The sequence below is a fragment of the Venturia canescens genome, chromosome 2 (genome assembly GCF_019457755.1).
Source record: "Venturia canescens isolate UGA chromosome 2, ASM1945775v1, whole genome shotgun sequence".
Taxonomy (NCBI): domain Eukaryota; kingdom Metazoa; phylum Arthropoda; class Insecta; order Hymenoptera; family Ichneumonidae; genus Venturia; species Venturia canescens.
The window spans coordinates 559,186-574,090 of NC_057422.1; the positions used below are offsets into that span (position 1 = coordinate 559,186).

A 14,905-nucleotide genomic window follows, 5' to 3' on the forward strand; every position below is an offset into this window, starting at 1 on the left:
TAAAATCTGAAAAAGCCACACGACGATTTTATTTTATTCGACGGAATGCAGAATAAACGTCTTGCTCATCACGTATGGGTTGCTCGTCACAATTTCATTGCACCCGATGACTTCAATTTATTTCATTTGGATAAACGAAAGAAATTTTTATTTATTCGATTCAATTTAATATGATTTTTAATCGAATTTAAGTTTTTTCCAACCTACCCAATAAATTTTCGTAAAAAAAATGCACTAGATATGCTGATGATTTTCAAATTGAATTTCAAAGTATAAAATGAGGTTGTAATAAAATTCGACTGACATGATTAAAACTATATATATATTGTGGGATGCTGTACATGTGCTCTTGCTGCTATGGATCCGGCAGGGAGACACGGGTGGACGATGCGAGTTCTGCACAAGGATTTCTTTACCTTTCAATCAAAGTTTCCATATTATAAGCTGCACAGTGGTATCTGCAATTGGCATCATCAACGTGCAAACGTGCTGAAATTTCCTGGGCTACAGAATTTTCCTTACGACCCTCTAGTCACGTAACAGTATGAATTGTTTAGAGAATAATACGTACGGCTGTACAATTAGCAATCATCGAATTAGGCTCATTGTTTTGAGATTATGTCCTTGAAGCAAATCGTTCAAGTTATAAGGCAATGAGAGAAAACTTAATCACTAGTCAATCGAATTGTTTGTTCATTATCTCATCTGAGAATTTATAAAATACAAAAATTTCCGGGCTTGTCTACAGAAGAAAGAAGTATTCGTTACATTTGTTTTAGCATAAAACTCTGTCATCTCAATGTAAACTATAAAAATTGAAGGAACACTAGATCGGTTTGTTGCGTGTGAATCACGATAAATACAGGGCGTTAAGCGAGGCATTGATATTAGAACATCGTGTTTTCCTATGCCGGAGGACAATTAATGTGATCTAACTCTTTAAATATTATATTATCAAAAAATCACGCATAGTCACGTAACTCGGTGCTTCGAAAATCATTCGAAGAGTATTCACATAAACACGAGGATGTAAATACCTTTACACGTTTAGTATTAAAAGAGCGGAATATTTTATTCGCACAAGATTTCCTTTAATTCAATGAAAAACAGATTGAAAAAAATTTGAATTAATATTTTTTGAACCTTCGCTATCAGTTCTCAGGGCTAGATACAGTTTTTAAATTCTAAAGCCTAGTTGCCCCTGAATATTGACGCAATGATTCTGATATGTTCATAAGTGAATTTATCGCCCACGAACGTGGGTTTTAATGATTACATTTTCTAGACTTTTCCATAATACAATTCTATTCTTTTCGTATGGAACAAGATTTGTGAGAATTTAATTCGTAAACAAATAGCCAAAAGATTGTCGATAAAAACGGAGGTCTCTTAACCAGTATGTCATTATTCAACTTCATTGTTCTGTTTTCGTATGCGTGCATGAAAACATATTTGATGTTCAATTGATTTATAGGAAAATGATGCATATTAACGAAACCAACATTTCTGGTTATGTCATACATACGAAGAAAATTATTCCCAATGTACATACATACAAGAGGAATCGTTGAATCTGCACATAATTGATCGCTACAACACGAGAGCATTTTAATCAAGCTCTGGATTATGTTCGACAGACAATGTTTAAAACGCTCGTATAAATTCAATTGATGTTGAATTGTTGGCGTTAGGGAAGAAGCCCGAACGAATAAGCAATCAATGCGGAAGAGGATCTTGCCTGGATCGAGGTATAAATTTGGTACTTGATACTTCTGTTTTGGGATTGGATTTTTGACACATCTATACGCTTTCGCGCCAGCGTGACGTCAGCAGAGGGTCGAGACCAATGACCCATATCGCAAAAGCTGGGGATACATGAAATAAATCAAGATCAAATGTGCTGTTAATCTTTATATCTTGACAATGATTTAAATATCAAATCGTAATGAAAGAAATTAAGTAAGCGATGAACAAAAAGTGAAACATTATCCCAGCAGTTCGCTCGTCAATGTTTTTACGGAAAAATAAATAATGAATAGCGGATTCGCTTACGAGCTAAATACGATTTTCAATTGTAATTATCCTCGGAAGAAAACAAGGGAATATTGAAATTCTATTTATCGATTGTTTAAAAAACCTCCGATGACTTTATTTATATTCTATAGCATTTATAAATGTACACTTTCATGCAACGACAGTACGCGGCCATCACATTTATTAACACGATTCGTTGGAATCAAATCATCATCATCATCATCATCATCATCATCATCATCATCATCATCATCATCATCATTATTGTCATGATGGAAATCGACTCGAAAAAAAAATTCAATTTCGTACAAATCGGGCGAAGAGCTTGTAAATAAATTTAAATATTTATTAAGACTCAGGAATCCCTGCTCGTTTTACTACACTCCTTTTCTTTTCAATATTTGTTTAAACTTTTATTTGATATATTCTTTTTTTTATAGCACCTCAACTCGTAATAAAGGATAAATTAATTCACGGGATTAGCGGCTTTTTCTCCTTCTATTGCATTTTACTTCGTGTCATTTTATTTCATGACATCTTATTGTCTGTGAGAAAATTATTCATCTATTTCCCCCGAAGTTTTACATTGCGTCTCATTCTCTTCTCTCTTCTTGTTTATAGCAAGTTGAATCGCAAGAAGGAGAAAAAATTATCACTCTCGACAATGAGTGCAACGCACGAGTCCCACTTCATCGCAATTCATGCATTTCAGCCAGTAGAATTCCTTCATAAAGTCGTTCCGAACCGGTGATTTTTTACTTCCATTGCAAACTTGACACGGCAGAAGACGACAGCCACCGCAGATGATGCAAGTCAGGCATGCGTTGGGACTCTGAAATTCAAGCAATGCACAAACATTTTTAATCGTACCTGCGGCTTTCCCGATATATAAATATGCTTACATAAATATCTATTCAACATTTTGAACTGCTCCGTCAAGAGTAATGTTGACGTTTCATTGTAGGCTCGATAATGAAATATGCGAGAGCAGGGAACGGGTAAGATGATTTGTATTATTTATAATAAATGTATAGGCGGCGTTGTTACGCGCTGGTCGCGATTTTCTCTAATCGAGCACACCTGGCCTCGGGTTTGCATGACAGAAAGGAAATGTGTTCCAGATTTCAGCGGAGTTTGCGATGCTTGGGAAAACGCGAGAACAAAAGAAGTTGTTCACGCGACTGGAGCAGGATCAAAGAGTTTCTACTTTTCTTTATTTTTCCATTTGCATAAAAATTCACGCATATTGTTCAACCGATTCGGACGATCGGTTTTTAAGTATAAGTCGATCGAATGTAATTCGTTGATGTCCCATTATTCTTATGTATTCATGCGTGCATTTTTCTATGTGAAACCGTGGCGAATATAGGCGCGGATATACGTGCGTACCGTATGTATATCGTATATATTATAACGCATATTTTTATGGGTGAAGTAAGAAACATCAGGGTGATGTATAAACTTGGCGAGCACAGAATGCGAGTAAAATAACTGTGAAAATGTATGTATATGGCTGTTGAATATATAACTGACAAATACTGAGGTGGAAGTGGAAGAAACGACCTTTCCTCTCGTTGCAAGGTAATCCGTTCCCCATCCCCTTCACCATAGATCTTGTTCGACATGGTACAAATTTACGGGCTCATTGGCAGAACACGCGGGCGGTTTACTACCATGGAGACAACGAAGGGAGAAAGACGCTGCTAGATATAGTATATACGAAGTATATATGTGTTGCGGGATAAAAGTGAAAGGATTGTATAACCTTGCGTTCGCACTGATCTCACCAGAGTCAACGTATACAAATTCCATTCCTCCCTGCTACTTTTCTATATCTATTTATTCATTGGAACATATCGATGAAGTCAATGATTTGCATTAATTATATCACAGATTTCATATGATTAGGAGCCGCTGAAACACGCTAAATTCCAGGAGTTTATCCAGTTTCATCCAAAGTAGCTATACCCATCACTCGTGAAGTGACTTTTGTCTTACAGGATTATGCACTAATATTAGAATTGCGATTGAACGCGATTCGCAAGCGAATAAAAAAACTCCAGATATCTCACAGATTTTAAACGAATTCGGATAAGTGAAATACTTTTTTACTCAAGTGAATATCCTCCCTTTATCAAAAAGTATCCTTAATGAGGGGCAAAAAGACATATTCGGTTTTTGAAATTTACCAATTTTTTCACATCTAAAACTCCTTCTTTGAATGTTACCTAAATACCTAACAACCAATTAACAATTTTTTGTGGCACATTTTGTGTACCGCGCATTCATTGTGGAAATGAGATTTTATTTAGAAAATGAGAATCGTCAACTGTCAAATTTTGCAAGTGTCAATGTACGTATGATATTATAAATCTAATTCCCTCAATGGATTACCTTATAAGGTTTGAACATGCGTCGTAGCTCACCGGACTCGTTGAGTCGTTCAACCGCGTCGGCGTTCTGAAAAGAGAAATGATCATAAGAATAATAATATTGCAGCAGCATTAGGAATACGAGCTGTCTCTTTCACGTTCTGCTCATGCTTTGCATCTAGTGTCAAAATGTACAGAATGTACCTTTCGCGGTTTGGTGGAATTTCAATGTTCATCTCTTTTCCTTTATCATATCATGGCCACAATCGAAATAAGCAACACTATACTTCAATCAATAAGCATGGTTAAAATCCTGAATAAGTTACAGAAATCTCCGGAACATTGAAAGTGATTCGATACCGACAAAGATGGTACCCCCGAAAAATTTACTTTCTCATTCTTCTACTACTAGTGTACTACGCTCATGATAAGACGAAAGCTGGAACGAAGAGTGGGAAAAATGTAACAAAGAAACAAAATATGAGACACAAGAAAAATAAAGATAAAAAGGGGAAGTAGGACGAAATAATATGAAAGAAAGAGAAATGAAAAAACCTAGACAATGCTGGAAAAGTGAAGAAGAATGAGATGGAGTGAGAGACAAAGTAACATCAGAAAGGAGCAAAATATATCATTGTAACGCCGCGAATTATGGCAATGCTAAATGATTTATTGTGCGTGCATTTGAATATTCGCAGATAGCTTGTAAAATAATAATGTGATGCGGGTGATTAGGAATGTTATGTCCTCCTCTCTGTCTATGTACGTAGAAGAATCTCAAATGTATATATATATATATACATATATATATGAAAACGTGTATTATACATGCGTACATGGCTACCTCTCTAAGAATCCATTGCTGAACCGTCATGGCTGCTGATTTTTTTTCTTTTTTCACTATCGATATATCTATCACTTTGATCTTACAAGTGTAGAGAGTAGGTGTGCTATGTACCTATCACAAAAATAAAGTATACACAGCCTCACCTCTCTTGAGTCTGTGTCCTTGGATCATATTGCTTGACATTTCACTTGTGTCTGTATCAAACGCTGAAATTCTTTTTGTCATTATTCATCCATATAGATTTTTTTTCGATTTTACTTTAGAAAAAAAATTTCACTTCGATTCTGAATTCTTGATATTATCGTGCGAACACCAACAAAGCTTTTTGAACAATTATTAAAATTTGAATAAATATGGTCAATCGAGTGTTCGCCTACGTGTGGTTAAACTTTTATTTTTTTTAATGAAGCGTACATTCATTTCGTTGCAAAGTGGAATGGAGTTAGCGTGCCCTGATATATGTTGAAGTTCACTCGCTCCCGGACCAGCGGAAGAAAGATTGATCTTATACAGTAATTTAAACGAGAGCTGAAACAGGTGGTCGTCCACAGCTTCTTTTTCGCTGATTGCCGAAAATAAATTTACGTTTTGATACACATATTTATTGGAATATCTTCCTGGTGATATGAACATGCCGGTCGTAATATACATCAGGGAGAATCATATTCCTCTTGAGATATTAGTAATTTTTGTAAATCAAGCTTGTAACGCGTAAATTAAATAGGTAGGTACGGCGATTGTTGGTGATGATTTTCTAGTAAATATCTATTGATCGTTAATCACTTACACTTGGCAATGATCGATTTTCACCACATCTTGAGAGGGGTGGCCACTTCGCCCCAAAAAAATTTTTTTTTTAAATTCGAGAAATAAGGAGGTGGAATGATTTTTGGGACAAAAAATAAGTAAATGACCATGTGCTAACCGATAAAACTCATTAAATTCCTTAGTGGGCCACTTTGCCCCATACTTCCCTATATATTAGATTCGGACGAATATTCATATTATGCATTATAATCCAATAATGTACCAATAATCACGACCGTGGATACGACGATTCTAACTAGGAATTCTCAGTAATACTGGTATACAAACGTTTTTATTGGTTTTTTTTTCTTTTAATTCAATCTAATGCAAATGAACCTGAGATTTGGTCGTTCCGTGATTCTAGCCAATTGCTTAAGTCAACCGCCTCTAAAATAGCAATAAAATGTATTATTATAAGATATGTAGAGAGAGCGAGAAAGGGCGAGAATGTTGATGAGAACGATGTTAAGTTGAGAAGAGCCTAGACAGAGTCTCATAATATAGAAAGGGGAGACGACACGCTTCGGATATTCGGAACGTGCGAATTATTCCTTGAGTTATTACATACGCGGAGATTGAGAGATATACAGTACGCGGTCGTGAGTTCCGACCACCTACTGTACCGCGATTGAGGTGCCTGTTACAAACCAATTTTTATTGAATCCCAATTTATATTTGTCAACGAAATTGAAATCAATTTCCATTAAAAAAATCATGGAAAAATATTAGCACCAAAATAAAAGATTGACGTTGTTTTCTTCATAATCTTGAAATTTCAAATAATCATCAACTGATGATTGGTGGATAAAGATGGGGTTTCGTTCGCTGCTTTTGTAATTCGTTGAAAGAAATTAAAAAGCTCAATCCCCAGAGCCAATTAGCTGAATTCGAATATTTCTGATAATCTAAACGGATTTTCATTAAAGATGTTACTCGTCGTGGTATCGAATCAAGCCAAGTGTATAGTTCCGCTGACCGAAAACAAAGGGCAGCTACCGAAATCTCTATACAGCAAGAATTTATATAACATCCAAATTATAAAATATCGCATTATAGTATCAAATATAAAAAAAATATTTCCGTTATTCAACTTACTCCAATGTGTTGTCCATCGATAAATAACTGAGGCACTTCAATATCCTCGCAACCAATTCTTTCCTTGAGTTCTGTTTGTAATTCTCTACTCATGAACAAGTCTCGTATATCGTGCTGGACCATGTGAGTCTTGAGCATCTGAAGCATCTTCAAGCATGCGAAATAGGTTTCCCTTACGATGCTCATAGATGTTACATAAACAACGATCTTGCCTGCATCCTTCGTTTTGTAATTCTGGAAAATCAATTGAAGCTGAGTGAATTTTTTAAAATTTTATTCATTGAAAATTATGATGATCATTTGAAAATAATGTTTATACCGAGATCTAATTATCAGAAATGGAAATAGAATCAGGGGAAATCGACCCATTTTTAGTGAAGGTATACGGCCCGTCTTGACTTCCTATGCCTAAATTTTTGTTTTTAAGACTTGGCGTCAAGACGCTGCTGTGTGTCTCTAGGTAACAAGCGGCAAAGTTTACACTCGTTATTCGCTATTGTTGTCATCATTTGATTCTTTTTTTTTGTATATCATTGGATTAATAATATTTTTTTAAATGATGGTAGGTTGCATAAACCATCATGTCATTGGCAGAGCTGTACCAAAGTGAAGCAAAAATATAATCGAATAAAAAACAAGGAGAGACCTATTGAAAAATGAGTGAAGATGAAAAATTAATTTACGTACGTTTTATATTATTTTATATGATGATATAAGCAACGAGCGAGCGAGCGAAGGTGATCGTGATTTTGCTAGATTAACTTTCACTTGCTTATGTCTATAGCTGCGTGTATTCGGTCTTTACGTATATGCACTATCTTTACAAATGAATAATATTTCGACAAAAATTTATTGATACGTATCAATGCTCCTTTGAACTTGGTTAATAAGGCATGTCTTCCTGCTATCTTAATTGAGTACAGAACTTGGGATAAAAGTTAACATTTTCATCGCTATAAAATGTTTCTTCTCCTTCGTCGTACATTTATTTGCAGATATATGCTTACAGTTGTCATCACTCTAATTCATGTCTATTTTAACAGGACAGCCTCATCCCCTGACACGATTTTTTTTAGTACGATGGAATCAGTTAGGCTACGGACAGAGTGCTTTCACGTCAGCTCAATACTCGTGTTTCGATCACGAAAAATATGACCCGGGAAAGATGTTCGAGGGCCCACCAACCAAACCAGACAGTGAAAAGGAAGGAACTCACGGTTTTTCTTTCCATTTTCACGACACGTCCTCTCTGTTCGATACTTCACGAGAATCTCTCGAGAACCAGAACGTTACGCGTAACGAGGATTTTGTCTCCCGCCCCTCTCCTAATTTCGAATACTCCCGAAAATTATTGACAGGTCCGGCGCAATTACAAAATTGGTCCGAGCGTTAGACAGGGCCCCAGAATGAGTTTGAAAATCGGGAAATGCTACACACGATGTTAATGCATTTTACCCCTGGCTCGACCATTATATTTTTACGCAAGAAAACGGACGGTGGAGTTCGCATAATTTACGGGACCTCGCGAGAATGATGCGATGATCGCCGTTCGATGATTGTCGACGGGAGAATCCGGCGGGTACGACGGTCCTGGCGTAACGATGGAAAAACAACCAAGTCCTCGATGCCAAACGAATATTTTCCAACTCGAATATTCTCGAGCCTTCCGTGAGATTTCCGTTGCCTCGTCCTTGTATCAATAACAGAATGCGAAGTCCTTTCTCTCTCTCTCTATCTTTCCCGGGATCACTCACATGAAAAAAATGTATTCCAAGACGCAAATGAATAAAATATTAACAAAACTATCGCCCTAAGCAAGCCCTGTGAGATAATCGTGTGGCCGAAGTATCGAGCAGAAGAGCTATGGGAGCGCTCTCCTTCCGATACTCTATGCTTTAGTGACGGTCAAAAATAAAAAACCGTCACAATATGAATGAGCTCGTAGCGGGACATCGAATTTCCAGTTATACGCACCAGTTATGTTTCACGAGAGAAAATATGCAGTACAAGCACGAAAGCGTGCTATGTAGCATTTTTTAATATACCGGGTATGTTGTAAAAAAAAAAAAATTACCCGGGAGCTCGTTCATCGCAATTGCTGCCTCATTTACTATTGATCGAATCAATATTTTTTTTATTGAAAACAAATATGTATGTGGAATTATTCACAACCTTCGAATGTTATTCCCCCGTCTATCTTCTATTATACACTTTCTTTTGCCGATCTTCTCAGCTCGCATTTGGCACGATAAATCTTCCGATCTTACGTGGTACTCGCAAGTGCCTGTTTACTCTTGCTATTTAACGAATTATCGAATTGGACCGTAACGGAAGGAAAAAACTTTCCTCGCAGAGATCCGGAACGAGCACTATCCCGATCAATATAGTGAAATATAAAAAAAATGACAGAAATAAGATATATTAACATTGTTCCATCGCATCGATTTTCACTCGGGCATCAGAGTTTGAAAAACTTTTAAAACATGTCCGATGTTGACCTAAGGGATTCGTTTTCGGATAGTTCCTCGCAGATCTATTAAAAATATGATCGTTTTGGATGGAGCAAATAAAAGTTATGACGAATGAAAAACAGAGATTCGGCATATATACCATTGGACATCTCGGAAATTGTTGATTTTGAAAAAAAAATTCGGTTTCAGGGACTGAGGTATAGATGAGCGGTGAAATAATTGGAATGAGATAAGCCTCGACCTTATATACAGATAAGTCCTCAAGAATTTCCATTAATCCTATCAATGAGTTGTTAAGTTCGCATTCAAACGTCGATCATCTCGTTATAGACGGGGCAAATGAGAGACCTTCAGGATCGGTGCTATGAATAAACAGAAGTACAGTATTCGAGCCATTCAATGTTATATTCATTTGAGTGTATCGGATTCACACGAGTAAATCGAAAAAGTTCGATAAGGACTTTTAAACTCGACCGAAAATTACGCAGGAATTTCCATGTTGAGATCGACTTCTTTCTTTTCTATATTTTACCTGCAATAAAGCCATCACACTCGTTTGAGAGAACGAGTACTCTACGAATTATGATACGGAATTGTTTCTCTGATAATCTGTTTAATATTTCGGAGCGCACATTTTTTTTCACAATAGTTACTGTACAAGACGTTACAGTTACAACAGTAAATACTTTTTGATATAAAGAAGCACAATTCCTCGCTCGCGGACCCTGCCCTCGGTTTTTACAGTACGTGCACAGCTCGACTCAAGATGCGAGGAAAAAGTATGCTGTTTTCGCATAGATTCTCTGAGTGATCGAGCCGCAACGGAAAGGGATTATCCCTTCTTGTTTAGTTATTAAATTTACGTACACGCTATCTCTCGTCTTCGCGCTCGAGGAGTTTGTACTGGTGTTGACGTCGAGGGAGCTCATCTCTCGAATAATTCCCTATCACAATGTATACTTAATTGTGACCTCTAGCTTTTTTAAACCATAATGTATGGGTTTGTAATATACCGAGGCGTGTATGAATTAATGTTATATTTAAAAGTCGTTAAATGCCATTTAATGATACATTACGTGTAGTTTATTGTACATTAACGGCGCTTCGTTCATAGAGCATGGAAACTTTTACACCGCGTGATACATCCGACTTTTAATTGCGATTGTTCCGCAGATTTTAGTCGAGGAAAAAGTGTTTGTGTCAGATCACGCGCTCTCCTTGCTCCTTTTGTTTTTACGTATGAATAATTCGACATGTGTTCGAAGTCTCAAAGAAGAAATGACTGTCATTAAACATGACGAGTCGTATTTCTTCCTGCTTTTTTTTTAGAATTCAAAGAAAATTTCGAATTTTATCTGGCTGAGGAGATGGCGACTTTTACTTTTCTTCGTTACGAAAAATGAACGGGATTGAAATAAAAAAATAAAACCCAGCGTTCGGCAGATGAATATATAATTTAAATTGTATGATAATGTGTGGAATCTGAAAAAGTGAAAAAAACCATATGCACCGAGAACAATAACTAATTTCTTGTTTAAAAATTATCCATTCGGAACTTGGGAAGAATGATGACGGAGTTCTCCATCTTTTTACGCGATTCTCGCGCTCGCGAATAGACGCCCTCTCGACTTCCGTGCGAGCTGCGATGATTTCTCCACAACTGGGATAATGTTACGAGAGATCAGGTCGTCTGTACTCGTCCTCCTCGAGTCCGACTAGAATTCACCGTTAGGAAGCTTTGCGACGGAACGCTATGCGAATGAGAAGTTTAAACAGGAACCAACGAGAGAAACAGAGAGCAGGCTCTCGAGGTATGATCGAGAATACTATTTGTGCTCTTTTCGGGCTGTTGGAGCGTAGCGGAATCTACGACAATTCAACCGTTTCCGTATACTTTCTTTCAACTTTTTCAAACTCTCATTTACTCCGTTCGTTTTTATTTCACAGATTCGGCTGGTAACTTGGCGAGTACAAAATCGAGAGTAATGAATTTGAGATGCAAAAAACATTGAGAAATGTCTCCGTTGCAATTATGATCCCACGTGATGTGGAGGAACCTTCGAAACGGAGAACTTTCCATTGATAACATTTTGTTCGTAAAATCTATCACGTTTTACCAAAAAAAAAAATCGATAAGAAAAAATCGAAAGACCGTGATTCTTTATGGAAGTGAGAACCGAAAGGGCTAAACCCTCTGCTCTATCATTTGTGTAGAGGTCAAAGAAACAGAACTTTCACGTTAAAAATGCTCTTGCTCCATCGAGCATGTCGAGATTTATGAGCTTGACGAAAATACCTTGCCGTACAGTCCAAATCTTCATTGCCGGAACGCGATTTTTTTCGCTGTCGGTCACGTATTAAAGACGCAGAATTTATTAGTTTCTACTGTAGATAGTGCCGGAGGATATTATTATCGTTAGTGTGGCAATTGCCGAAATGCTTCCAAAAGAAAATTTGAAAAGAGTTAATTTTTTTATTGGCCCATTTTGACGGAAAAAAGCCACATTTATTTTTACTACCGGTCATTACACGTTTGATGTTGGTGCAACGGAGAAATAATTGATCCAAGCGCAGATTTAATAAGGGGAAAGGTGATGGGTATTGAATAACCGATCGCGAAAGAGTGTGAGACCGGCATAATCGAGAGAGGCAGGGAACGAGATAATAATAATCGATGATCTCTCAAGTAGTCGATGTGTCTGTTATAATCAAATATTAGCATACTAATAATAATCGGCGTATGAATAAGTTTTACGGAATAATAACGATGACGATCGTAATTGTCATGTAATAGATAAAAAAAAAAAATCATTCGTTCTGTCGATGTGAACAAGCGAATCTCAAATTATAATTCTTTTTCTATCTTTTCCTTCTTTTTATCATTCCGCTGCCCGTCGCAACCCTCTCTTCGCTTGTTCATTCGTCAGGGAAACCTCAAACTTCGAGTATTCTAGGAAACAATGTCAAAAGCAATCTATATTGGGATCCATGTACACGCACACTCACCTAAAATACAGGACATTGTTCCGAAAATACCTTCGAAACTATTTACGAGTTCCATGGACTCTTTTGTATTTCGTGTGGTCTCTTTGACCGTACAGATTAATCCGCTTGATTAAATTGGGAGAATGGAGAACAAGGTCTCCTGTTAATTCGGTCTGTCATTCCGAGATTTCAAACGTTACGACTCATCCGTAATTTATCACAACTGCTCGCGGTTTTTCGAGCTTTTCGAATACTCACGAACTTCAAGGCATAGTTGCTTTCTACTTCATTTGAAAAGAATTTAATTAATCGATTGTTTGACAAACACGATTTCAGTCTTTCTATATATGGATACGCTACGTTATCATTTCAAGAAAGCAATCCTGCGTCAGAGTGTCACGGTGATCGATTTCAATTTTTTCTATCGCATGAGTTTATTTTTTTTTTTTATGCAAGTTTGGAAACAGAAACGGAACGAGTAAAACGCTTCTAGAGTTTTTCAAACGCATTCATCTGTCGTTTGGTGTTAGACACAAACAATATTATGAGCATTCACAAGAATTTGATTTTTGTTTACTTTATCGTTATGAATATAGTCACCTCTATATAAAACGTTCGATAAAAGTGTCTCAAGTGTCCCTAGTATTTGGGCTCTTCATTTTAATTGATCATTTACACACCTCGTTGAAAACCTCGCTTTCTCTGAATCATTATTCTCGGCGTAGGAGTACGTTCGCAATCTCTGTGGCCATTTCCGTAAACTCCGAGACTATCGATTTTCATTACTTGAATTCAGCTACCATCGGCTTAGAGAAACGTCGCAACAGTATAAGCTCGATTTGTGCGACAAATAAGAAGAAATTTTTGTCAGTACCCACGCGCACTCGAATTCACAGTTTGATTTTCTGCATAACACTCCATCAACAATAATTCTATCGAGTGCACCGGTGACTTACACAATTCTGTGCCGTGTGTAACAAGTCCCATTAGTCGTTAAAATGGTTGAACCGCGACTCCCTACTCTATTCGATCACATCGTTTCATGCAGTTATCAAATAACGGGGACGTAAGGAATGTTCTAATAGAATTTTTTCCTCGCTCCTATAGTTCACTTTGCTTTTCCGATAACTTGCTCGGATCGCTCCTCATCATGAAATTTGATAATATTGATGGAACTTGTTTCTCAGAATTTAATTATGGAATAGTACCAATCCACTTCTCTGGTCCATAACAAAAAGTAAGAGCAAGTGGGGGAAAAGAGAGAGAGAGAGAGAGAGCGAGGGAGATAGAGGGTGGTTTATGGAGTTGTTCTTTAGCTTAGTTCATAATAGTGCACCAACTCAGTCGGAAAAAGAGAATTTCGTTAAGTAAGGCGAGAAAAGTTTCAGGAGCCCATATGTACTATGTAAAGGAGCATAGTTAATGATGGAGCAACGTCGATCTGCAATCTCTGAACATTGTTAAAGTAAAGAATTATAAGACATAAAAAAAAACTTCTCCCGATATATAATATTTTCGAATAATATTTGAGATGTCCGAATACGTGGATTAAACTTGAATGAAAATAGTCTGACTTAAATTTCTAGTTTATGCAGTTTTTGTATTTTTCAAGACCGTAATCTCTAGCTATTGGAATTGTCAACTCCATATTTTTTCCAGTTCAACATAAATGTGTTGCTCACATAAACAAACTTTTCATATCGAATGAAACTACTCGAAGAGAGACGCGTCGCGAATCTCAACGGAAAATAATACTTAATATATAGGTATACACCTTTTCTTGCGCTTGGCTAATGCTAGCTTGATTATTATTCTTGCAGGAGCTTTGATCATATATGGGGGTATAACCTGTGGCTATTTTGGGCCATAAACTTGTGCGTACGACTCATGAGTGAGGGAAGATGTCGTTGGCCTCTTGCAACAAGAATGAATTGCTTCTCATTAATTTACGCTCATGTCCCATCCATATTTCTACTACTACATTGAGTCTAAGTATACATTTTTTGAGGCTGTATATGCATAAATTCATAATATTGCATTACATTGTTACATAACTCATAGAAATTCGGTACATGAGAAAACTATGGCCCATGTCAACACAGCTTCGGGTCTGACCCTCTCTGAATCTCACCACTGCTGGTCAATGCAAAGTTCAGGCGGTTGAAAAAGAATGCTACTGAATTAATTAACGAGAAAAAGAAAGCTCGACGATTTTCATATGAATATTTTTTATATTTGCTTCAATTTTGGCGATTAGTTTCTAGTAATCGGGTTGTGATTTTGTATACGCGTGT

At 36.8% G+C, this 14,905-nt stretch overlaps 1 protein-coding gene across 1 annotated transcript in view; it reads right to left on the reverse strand.

The window, feature by feature from the left end:
- Positions 1 to 2,120: 2,120 nt before the first annotated feature.
- LOC122406413 (ras guanine nucleotide exchange factor P-like) overlaps positions 2,121 to 14,905 on the reverse strand; it is a 29,877-nt gene continuing 17,092 nt past the window's right edge. Inside the window, exons 2-4 of the mRNA XM_043411842.1 lie at positions 7,156 to 7,389; positions 4,429 to 4,494; positions 2,121 to 2,866 (exon numbers count right to left, since the gene is read on the reverse strand). Of these exons, the coding sequence (XP_043267777.1) occupies positions 2,687 to 2,866; positions 4,429 to 4,494; positions 7,156 to 7,389 (480 nt within the window). The 3' untranslated portion in view covers positions 2,121 to 2,686. The remainder of the gene's footprint in view (positions 2,867 to 4,428; positions 4,495 to 7,155; positions 7,390 to 14,905) is intronic.